This window comes from Orbicella franksi, chromosome 4 (assembly GCF_964199315.1).
Source record: "Orbicella franksi chromosome 4, jaOrbFran1.1, whole genome shotgun sequence".
In the NCBI taxonomy this organism is placed as follows: domain Eukaryota; kingdom Metazoa; phylum Cnidaria; class Anthozoa; order Scleractinia; family Merulinidae; genus Orbicella; species Orbicella franksi.
Genome location: NC_138148.1, coordinates 13,561,716 through 13,573,054, shown reverse-complemented (window position 1 = coordinate 13,573,054; position 11,339 = coordinate 13,561,716). Strand labels below are relative to the sequence as shown.

The 11,339-nt window shown below is 40.6% G+C and overlaps 1 protein-coding gene across 1 annotated transcript; it reads right to left on the bottom strand.

The window, feature by feature from the left end:
- Positions 1 to 663: 663 nt before the first annotated feature.
- On the bottom strand, positions 664 to 6,238 carry LOC145483432 (mitogen-activated protein kinase ERK-A-like). Its single transcript, XM_081461938.1, has one exon. The coding sequence runs from the start codon at positions 3,382 to 3,384 to the stop codon at positions 2,983 to 2,985; it is 402 nt and encodes a 133-aa protein (XP_081318064.1). The 5' UTR covers positions 3,385 to 6,238; the 3' UTR covers positions 664 to 2,982.
- Between the last annotated feature and the right edge of the window lie 5,101 nt (positions 6,239 to 11,339).

Here is an 11,339-nt window from a genome sequence, read left to right as displayed (position 1 = left end):
GCTGCAAAACCAAAACAGATATATTTGTGTGACATAAAAAACAAATACAGTAACAGTTATGTAGTCTTCATGCTCTCAACTTATATGTTGTTGGTCTATAACAGAACTATGGCTAAACTTTCCCTTAGGCAAACTTGTACTTGTGGCCTCTGAGAAGAAAGGTCTGGGAGGATCGATGAAATTTTTGTTCCGTTGCAATGGTTGCTGGAAAGAAGAAATAAAATTACCCAGACTGCCATTGCTGATGGGACAGCTCAACCACCACCAGTCCCGGAGGAAGTTGCTGCACCCGAAGGAGCTGAAGTGGAAGTGGGTGGGAAATCATGCAAGTGGTGTGGAAGTAGAACCCACTCGAGGAGAAGCCACAAAGACTGTCCAACAAATAAAAATAAAAACTAAATTTTAAGAAACTTAGGTTGTTTACTTGGGGTCACAAAGAAATTGTGTGATTATCAATGATATTACCCTCCTGGTACCTAGTAAGGAAAGCTTCATATAATGTGTCATGTATGACAAACCTCAGTGAAACTTTATGTCATATGAATAATAATTTGCCATATACAAAGTACTTACCAGAACAGTTTAGCATTTTCTCATCCAAATACAGCGTTGTGTTATATTTTAGTACAAAATTTGAGTTGCTAGTGGATCCTAGTACATAATAATCACTACCACTAAAAAGAAATTGAAGAGTAGTAGATTCTATTATCTTAATTTTGAATTTTCCTATTCATTGGAAAATTTTGTAGAGCAGTTTTCATGTGACTGCGGAAAGTATTTTTGCAATTTCTTTGAACTTGAAAATGTTTAGGCCTCTTTGAATGGCTAGAAAGCCTTGCATTAATCAACTGATCAAATTAAAAATAAAGTTCAATCATGGGTTCCATTTCTTACTCAATGTTGATTACTTGTATTAACTTCCTTTTTGTGAGGATGATTATATTTTTATAGGTTGGATGACAGGTTAAGTTTTACAGAGAAGTAAATTTTTCAAAGAGTAGGCCAGACAATTGGATGTGCAAGTTTTTACCTAGTGATACTTTGAATATATAGCTTGTCATGTAAGTCCTCAAATTTTTCATCTTCATTTTCCACCTTTTTCTTGGGGGTGAGGTTTAGGGTATCAAAATGAAGCATAGGTACCTAGGGAAGATTTTGCATGGGTGGGTGTGATTATTCTTAGGGCCTTGGGGGTATGGTCCCCTGGGTCCCTGGAAACTTCGAAAAATCAAGCTTTTGAGTGCTCATTACCTACATTCTCCATGTATTATATCCCCACTCCATGGTTATGAGAATTTTTGTGGCTCATGGGAGTGCAATACATCCATCGAAAGTGCTCACTATGGTACTGGAGCATGTGACTAGTAAACATGGCATTAAATTGAAAGAAACACCAGAGGTCCAATTTGCTCCTAAGGAATTGATGCTGTCTATATGGGTGAATGGAATTATTTGTGCATGATTTTAAACATAGTCATTTTGTTCCACATCATTTTATTACAAATAAAAGAATTCTTTAAAATTACAATCATAAAAAAAATTCTTCTCCTGGGCTAGACCTATGCACCTAGGCATCTCCGGGCCATCTTGCATCCCGCAAGTCTATCAAAGTCACCCTGTAAACCTAAAGGCAAGATAAAAGCAAAGAAATTACATTTTGCTCAAAGGGAACCATTAATTTAAGAAAAATTGGTGTGGATATAACAAGACAAAAAAAAAACTCACCGCTGACGTCTGGGGATTTGGGTAATCCTGCAGTGATGCATTTATGATGGTCCAGATTGCCTAAAAGAGGCAATCCGGATACACGTAAGTCGGGAGGGCTTTCCCCCGAAACCGGTCTAGGCCAATTTTGTTTCCAAACTGTTGAGGAAAAAAAAACCTTTTCACAAACATGTTTTGTGAACCTCGTCACACGAGGCAAAGCACCAAAATGATGGGAAAAATGAAATGGTTTTCAAGTAAACTATAGGCTACTCAGATACCCGGTCAGCAAAATAGAATGACACAAGTCAACATAAAAGTCGATATAAAACCGCGTACAAACGCTAAGAAACGGGGCAAACGCAAACAACAAAGACAAATCTATACATTTTAACGTTTCTCAGTGTTAAGCAATTATATTTGTCCGTTGCTAGTGAAAACTTGGCTCCATCAAGACCATAAACCACATACAAAACTGCCACGTGGAAGATTGAAATCATACATTACCTTCAAATACGCACCAAACAAAGGCAGAAATGGCATTAAAGAGGTAAACGTGGCATCAAAGGTCCTTGTGAATATCATAGGGCAAAAGTCACTGAGGTACTTACCCACAATATGCCGAATACTTGGCGAAAAAACGCCTTCTTGCCTGCTCCGCAGTCTTGTCCAGTCTCTGGCGAAAACCGCGAAGAAACCTCACCAGGCCAGGAGGAGTTCCCTGAAATCTGGACGACAGAAAAGCCATTGTAAATCTCTTAACAAGTACAGAAAAGCAACAAAATTCAGTACATGAAGCGATTTATTTACCCGTTCTCTCTGAGAGTACGGTTGAGCGCATTTACTGCTTCCTCGGCTGCCATCACGATCAAAGAGGGTGTCACATTTCAGATTACCAGGGTTTGTTGCGTTGAGCTGTCAACAAGACCATCCTTTGGGAGATCCACAGCAGGGCATTTTTTCGTATTTTTACCACGAAAACCTACATAGAAACGAAACTTCGCATGCCAATATCTCAGATGGGTTTGGTTTTTCCGACCTAAAACTTAGCATATGTTTGTGTTTTAAAATTATTTTCCAGTGGACAAAAAATTTTGGCAAAACAAAAATGTCACTTTAGCCTCCAGGAATACCTTAAGACCAATTAACGGTTTGATTACATTTGGTTAATTTTGATCCAGATGGCCCTATTCAAGTAGTTGCACTGTAAAATATGTTTTAGACGTCTAATGGCTAGTTTTTACGAGAACACATTGACAATGTCAATAGCACACGCCCTCATTGCTGTTTCATACTTAAAACAGTCCTTGAGGATGTTCTGAAGGGAAGCAGCCATTGTGGTTGGTAGGGACTCTGAGTGAGGACATTCTTTTTCATGACAGCAATTATTGCCTTAATATCGCTATCTGAACCATCACTTTCTGTTCCAGCAGCTGCTTTCTTATCTTCCAACAGATGTTCCCAGCAGTCCTCCTCTGTGAAAAGTTCAGCTAACATGCATGCTAATGACCAGACATCTGAATGGACGGTGGCTTTCTTTCTCTCAAGCAGACATTCAGGAGCCTTATAGGAGGGAGTTCCTGGGATTCCTGTGCTAGTGGTCTGACTGAGGGACTGCACAGACTTCAACTTGCTCAAACCCATGTCACACAGCTTAGTGATGTGTGTTGCCTTGGCCATCAGCACATTGGCAGGTTTTATGTCCCTGTGAACCAATGGAGGTAAATTATGCAAGTAGATGACAGCTAATGAAATTTACTTTCCAACATTGAGCTTGTTACAGCTTTGAATGGAAAATGTTTCAGAGTTTTCATCATCGCTGAATAGTAATTCCTCTAAATTGCGCCCTTTGATAAGTTCGGAGACCAGGTAAATTGAGTTCTTGAGATATGAAATTGCCATAAGTTGGACGATGTTTGGGTGGCGAACGATGCTGTGAAGTCATACCTCCGTTTCCATGACTGACCGAAGACGCTTGGCATTTCATATTTTCACATGGTTCACTGCAACTTCGGTTCCAGCCCATACACCTTTGTAAACAATGCCAAAAGAAACTCAACCAATTTTGTCTGTAGCTGAGAAGTTTATCTTTTCCTTTTCCACTACAGGCAACTGAGTGATGTTCTCGTTAGCAGTTGTGTCGGCAGCAGAGAAGCTTGGAGATCCCAAATCACTCAAATTGGAAACCAAAACTGGCTCTGATGTCTTCTTGTGTTCCCCACTGTGCACCTCCACTCTATAGCTACCAGGTGAAGAAACCGGCAAACAGCAATTTTTGTTTCCCTCTTTTATCTTGATTCCATAACAGTACCAGGCGTACCATGCATTTGGTGACATGTAGCACAATGATACAACTCCCGGTGTCAGCTGGTTTCCATCATAGCCTCAGACCTCGTATGGAGGGTGTAGGATAAGGCTACTAGGTTGGGCATCAGCCTGTGAAAAGACTATCTTGGACTCGTTTCCCTCTTCCAAAGTTGGTTTGTCACTCCTTTCAAAAAAGCATTTTTCACCACGGTGAAGCCACATTCCAATGGGTCAAAATCTGTCAATGCCACTTCTTGAATTGAAAAATCATTACAAGAATAAAGGTCATAGCAATCTGCTCTTGAAAATGACAGGTTTCACTATCATCAGAATATGAAGACACTGCCACTGCTTCATCTTGGGAATCGCCGATCTGTGGCCTTTCTGCTCTGTTTCCTGTGGGTGCTGACATCAAGTAAACATGAAACCTGTTTGCATAAAGGCCCTGGGATTTTAGATACTCTTGAAAAGTACATGTTTTTCCATCGGTGTCAGTAAATGCTCATCCTTTCCTGTGCGTAGTTACCTAATTTGAAACACATATCATCTACGGCACCAAACTTTGACACTTCTTCAGGGAGATTAACTTCATGCCTTTTGCTGTGAGAAAATCCACTGAGATCTCATTGTCATCACTGTTGGTGAACTCACGAACGCCTCCACCATCTTTCAGTCTTACTTGTTTATACTGAAAGTTGTCGGAGGATCGGTGAAGCCATTCGATAAACATCTTACGTTGCGTCACTGTTTTCTTTGCCACTTGGACACAAGCCACATGAGATTTCTGTTTCCCATCCTTGCTTCCACTTTTTCTGATCTTGTCCACCAGATTCCTAATCCTTTTCTCTCTTTGAACTGATGAGAAAATATGTATCAACGTTATATTGGATACAGTTAGTGTTGGTTTTTTCCATTGAAAGAAAATGTGACAAACTAGAAGAAGTTAATAACTAGTCGAAGCTGTACTAAGTGACCACCTCAGAAACTGGAAAAAGTGATCGTAATCATGATTAGAGCTGGTCGCCTACAAGAATGAGCTCTCGTAAGCAACCGCATGGTTAAAACAATAGAGGGTACCCATTTATACTCCTGGGTGGAGAAAGGCACTCTGAGAGTTAAGTGTCTTGCCCAAGAAAACAACACAGTGTCCCCAGTCAGGGCTCGAACCCGGACCGCTTGATCCATGGACGAGTGCACTAACCATGAGGCCACTGCGCCTCCACACATTGACATACATTGACAAACCTTTGGATATCTCTGCTCCTTTGTTTTCGGATAACATTAAGGCTTTTATCTTTGCTATCTGGCCAATGGCTAGTCCCATACTTTCAATTTGTGAATCTGAAATCATTTTTACAGTCTGCATACTGTAAACCTGTCAAAAATAATTCAGACATAGGTTAATCATGGAACATAGCCGAAAATAGACTGTTTACCATATTTTCTACACAGCAATACTCCATCATACAGCTGAGTATCTTGTGATAATGGTTCTCTCAGTTCTCTTTTTTAATGCCCCTGTTTTTCCCTCTGCCCCTGTGATTGAAGTATGCCATTGATGGAGAGGCTTATTTTAACCTTTTCTGAAATTTTTGGTCTTAAAAACATACAACAATTTCACTTAGTTGTAGAAAAGCCTACTGGCATTTTGATATTTTCGTGGCATTTGGGTCTCCTGCAAGTAGCAGTTTTTCAGTTACCTTATGCAGCTCAAATATTGCCTTCAATTCCTTCAAGTTGGAGTTTTCCTCCAAAAAAAGAGCGAGCTGTAAGACAAAATGGGGGCTGTCATTACACATCCTTTGTCATCCAACACTAGTAAGCGTAGAAAATAAAGTGCTGAAAAATTTGGCTTTCATAGCGATTTAGACACATGGGAACTGCTTAAATTTAGAAATCACAATGCTAACATTCACAAGTATCCTTTACCATATATAGTATTGTAAAGCATGCAAAAAAATATTTCACAAGTTAAATTGTAAGACGTTCTCATAGCATTCAAAACTATAAACATTTGTGGAGCAGATCCAAGGCCAATAAGGACAAATGTAAATAAATAAAGAGATTTGGAAATACTACATCCCTTAAAATGTTTGAGAACGATCAATGAATTAATGAAAAACCTGTGTTTTCACTCATTCCATATATAGCCGAATATATCAGTAATACAGCGATCAGTGTAAAATGCAGACTAGGGTAAAATCTAGAGTGCAGACTTTTAAAGTAATGTCATACTCTCATTTCAACGAAAAGCTCGTAAATCCAATGGGCGCAGAAGTACATGCGTGAACAAACGTTTCAACACAGATTCCGAGTTCGTGACAGCCGTGACATGACTAAACACACAATATGACACTGGTGACTAGAGGAAAAATTTGGCTAAGAAAAAAATTGGTCGTAGACATTGTTATCACAGTGACAACATTCCGTGTTTAAACTACTATTGCAGAACAGGTGCAACTGTCTACGAGTTTTTGAAGGAGAGCTATGTAAGGTGCTTTACGTCTAACTTGCGGGGATGGTACTTCCAACTCCAGGCTCTCACACAAGACTTGTAACAGCGCCACCTTCAGTTTCTTCACTGCCCTGCTCTTAACCAAAGCACAGATGTCTTATTGGTCAACGACAATAGGATGGCAGATTTGCAAGGACGATAGCACTGAATCTCTGGCTGAACAGAAGTTCACTTGTTCTTCTACCGCAAGCACGTCCTGATCTGTAACCGGCTGCTGACGTGCTTTAGCTGCCATGCGTGAAAAAAATGAAGATATCTGCTGGGGGACAGGAATTCCTCCACAAGAAATAACCTCTCCCCATCTGTAGCACGAGCACGCCACATTTCTTTTGCAACAACCTCTGGATCCAGCTTCCTCCCGGTGGCCTGGCTGATGTTGAACTTGGCCTGTAGGTAGGACTTCTGATTTTCATTAAATCTTTCAACCTGTTTCGCTTCTTTTAAAGCCCAGCTCTCACTGGCTGTCTGCTTGCAGCTCGAAGAAACAGCTGAGCCTAGTGTTTTGGGAGAAGGAAGAGTGTAAAATGGGGTTGACAGGCCTGCATGACTCTCAAGCGTGTGTTTTAGCCTTTTATAGTTTGGCTCTCACAAGTATATCTTTGAGCGAAGCCCTCTTTTGTATGAAACGAGGGGCGGATCCTTGTAGATTTCGCTCAGTAATGGTTGTTCTATTAAATGCCATTTTTTCATTAGGATTTGTTTTAGGTTTGGCACTGATTGTTGATATTGTGTGACAAAAGGCAAGATTCGTTTGTTTTCTCTCTGTTTTGGTTGGAGGGCTAGTTTCCTCTCTTCAAAGTTCACTTCAGAGAGGGTTGCTTGGATAAGATTCTCTGGGTAACCTCTCTCAATAAGGTGTGACTTGAAGGTTTTGATTTTCTCTTCAAATATTTTCTTAGAAGAGTTTGTTCTGAGAAGTCTTAAAGCCTCTCCTTTGATGAAACCTTTTTTAACTCCCGGTAGGTGGGATGAAGTAAAGTGTATATATTGGAACGTTTCAGTAGGCTTGAAGTGGGTACGCACATCAAGAACTGAGTCTTTTTTGAATCTTTCGCCTTTAGAAATGTTCGTATCCAGGAATGTCGTTTCTGTTTCAGAAACCTCAGCCGTGAATTTTATTGTCGGGTGGTGGTTGTTTGCTTGTTCAATGAACTGTAATATTTCATCCCTGTTTATAGTCCAGAGTGAAAATATGTCGTCTATATATCGTTTCCAGATGAGCGGTTGAAATGCGCTTTGGCTTATGATTTCTGTTTCTACATTACTCATGAAGATGTTAGCAAATGCTACTGCCATCTTTGTGCCCATGGCTGTGCCATGTATTTGGAGGTAGTTTTTTCCAGCGAACTGGAATGAGTTTTCCTGTAGAATTAGCCTTAGCGATTGCTCTAGTAGTGGTGTTGGGATAGGAGGTTTGTTTACGTAGAATGTTTCGTATGCTCTGAATACTGTTTGGATTCCCTCCTCTTGTGGTATGTTCATATAGAGGCTCGTTACGTCCATTGAAACAAGTATAACGTCCGCTGGGACTTTCGTTTTTTCTATGAAATTAATGAAGTCTGTTGAATCTTTGAGATAAGACTTCTGTTGTTTTGCAATAGGCTGAAGTAGTTTGTCAACAAATGATGATAATTTCTCTGTTGGGCCTTCACACCCTGATATTATTGGTCTACCAACCGGGGTCAGTTTGTGTATGTTAGTAAGGGTGTAGAATTCTGGAATGCGAGGTGGTTTTGGCGTTTCACAAAGCCATTTTTTAGTGATTTCGTCTATATGGTTTCTACGGTAGAGCTCGTTGATGAGTTGTTCAACCCTATGTTGTGTATAAATTACCATGGGTGTTTCAAGAGTCCTGTAGTGGTTTATGTTGTCTAGGTGGATTTGACCTTCTTGTTTTTTGTCTCCTGTATTCATCACAACAGTGGTTGTTCCTTTGTCTGCCTTTTTAATATTAATTCCGCTGTCACGCTTTAAGGCTTTGAGAGCCGTGCGTTCCGTCAGTGATAGATTATTTTTAGGCTTTGTGAGTTTTAAGTCTGCGAGTTCACTCTTCACCTCTTCTAGGTAGCTTTCAAGGGCAACTGATTGTTGTATTGGTGGTTCCCATGTAGATTTTACATGGAAAGGATGTGGTTCGTTGTTTTGCCCGTGAAATATGTACACGAGGCGCATTCTTCTTGCGTACTGATCGGAGTCACGCAAGATTTGACGCTTTATTTGTGTTTGTTTTGTCACGGGTGTTGGGATAAATTTGAGCCCTTTTGCCAGCAAATTGATCTGGTCATTTGAGAGTCCTTTGTTTGAGAGGTTTTTTATATGTTTTTGGTTCGCCTCTATTTGTATGTGTGATTGTTTCTTTTGTTTGATCTTTCTGCGCTCTTTGCGCTTTTTGTTCGTTAGAATACTTTTTGCATTCCTTCCTTGTGTTGTTTTTGCATTATTTTTGGCCCCTGTGTTGTAGTGGGAGTCAGAGAATACACATTTGTACTTTTGAACTTGTTTATTCTCAATGTCTCCTAATTTTTCCATCATTTTGCTGAACTGGGCAATACTAGCCTGGATACTGCCAGCAATTTCTTTAACATTCGTGATTGTTACATCAGTGTTACATGCAGCTGGCGCCGAGCATGCTGGTTTGTTGTTACAATTCTCATTTTCAGTTGGCGTTTGCACTACTTTTGGTCTCTTTGATTTTTTTAATTCGACCCTAGCGCAGTCGATTTCATGGTAGTGAAAACATGTTAGTACTCTGACGAATTCTTGCTCAGCATTCTTTCTGAGACACTTAATGTCCGTTTTAAATTCATTGTCTGCTCTTATCTGAGCCCTCGCCCTGTATTGTAGGGATTCTGGGCAAGTTCCTTTGTCTGTGTGCCTTTTCAATGACTCGATGGCTGATTCCGCGTGGAAGATTTTGCTTTCTGCTGACTGTGGTGGTTGACTGTGGCGACGTTTTCTAGGGTTCTCGTTCGTTCTGGCGGCTTTCTTTGGTTCATGGTTTTTTCCTCCTGCTCTGGCGTGTGGTTTGTTTTTGTGGGCTGGTGTCGTTTGGCACTTGAAAGGATGGTAGTTTGTCATCTCCGGACTGGTCAAGAAGATTGTCTTCAAGAATGCTTGAGGTGTCCATGTTTTCCTCTTCAATGGCTTTAGAATTACCAGGGACTGCTATTAGCCCTTCTGACGTTAGTAGGTTTTCTGACATGGTCTTATCAGGTATTGGTCAGGCAAGACCGCGGTTTCGATCCTATCGTGTGGATCTCTTCAGTTGCCGATTATTTGGAAGGACTGATAGAGATGAGTTCTCGTTATCAATCCGGAGAGGGGGTGTTCCCCATCCTACTTATACTCGTGTGGAGGATCCAAAATTCTGTGTTGTCATTGGCTATTTAGTTTTAGCCAATTGTATTCATGTTGTTTTGATCCTTGTGAGCTCAGCTTGACGCTGTTTCTTGTAGTGGCTAATATGTAGAATTTTGAGCTTGTACTGGTATATATTGCAGAAACAACCAGTTCTGCAAGAATGTGCTTACCGTAATTTCTGGCAGTTTACCCGCACGACAGATTACCCGCACCGGTTGTTTTTTGCCAAAATGAGAAAAAAGATTCAGCAGATTACCCGCACTGGCAGATAAACCACACCAAAAACAAAAGAAAGTTATGCTAAATAGTTCGAGAACTCACAAATTTGAAGTGATCGAGCGAGACAGCCTTTCATGTTTGTGTCCATTTGGAATAAGATAAAAGTTTCTGCTGACCATTGGTTTGAGCTTTTTCCCTGACTCCGAGCACGTAAGTACAACAGTGAAGCCAGTTTTCTCGTGACCGGTGGTTGAAACAGGAACGCTTTCAGCACCGGTTGAATCAACAGTTCTGGAATGAGGAGCATCAAATGACATCGGAACTTCATCCATGTTGAAAACACAATCTGCTTGAATGCCAAGCTCCTCTTTTCTTCGCGAAACAAACTTGCGAAAGTTCACAACTTTCTCCTCCCAGTCATCTGGCAGCTTCTGGCCAACACTGGTTCTCGCACGCACGGATAGACGATTTCGGCGCATGAATCTGCTACACCAGCTCGGACCACCAACAAATTCAGCGACATTCATCTGTTTTGCCAACTCCTTTGCTTTGAAACGGATCATAACGGTGGTGACTGCACGGCTCTTTTCTCTTTGGCTGATGACCCACTCTTTCAAAGTTCTCTCCAATGCAGGAAACTTCACTTTACCAGTACGGCAGGTGCGTTGACGCTTTGGCATTTTCGTCATTACAGCCTTCTTCTTTCGCCAGTAACGGATCATGGATTCGTCGATCTCAAACTCTCGTGCTGCTGCTCTGTTACCGATTTCATCTGCCCGGGCGATAACTCTCAGCTTGTACTCAAATGTGAAACTTTGTCGTGGGTGTTTCAAACCAGGCATTTTTAAATTGAACTCGTATTAAACTCGTAACTGACTCGTGGATGCACTTATCGTAAATGATTGATGTTTGTAAAACTTATTGAGTCAGTTAGCCTTTTATAACGATTTTGCATCGAAGAAAACTTTATTCATTGTTTTTGTTAGCAAAGCAATTTCCAGCGTGCAATTAGTAAATTTTCCCACCCATTGTTTTCGATATTCATTGAGAGTTGAACTGACTTGAAAAATTCGGCCCGCAATTTTCTCAAAAAAACAATATCTTGGGATCTACTTGGTCTTACTTTTTAAATCAAGGCAGTACTAACTGTAAATTTTCCACTGATGCGTCGAGTATTTTTGTATTATTTCTTCACTTGTCAGTGTTTTGTTTACACTCGTGCCGACAATTATAT

Excerpts from the sequence above, each read along its gene's own strand:
- LOC145483432 (XM_081461938.1), bottom strand. The coding sequence starts at position 3,384 with ATGGCCAAGGCAACACACATCACTAAGCTGTGTGACATGGGTTTGAGC.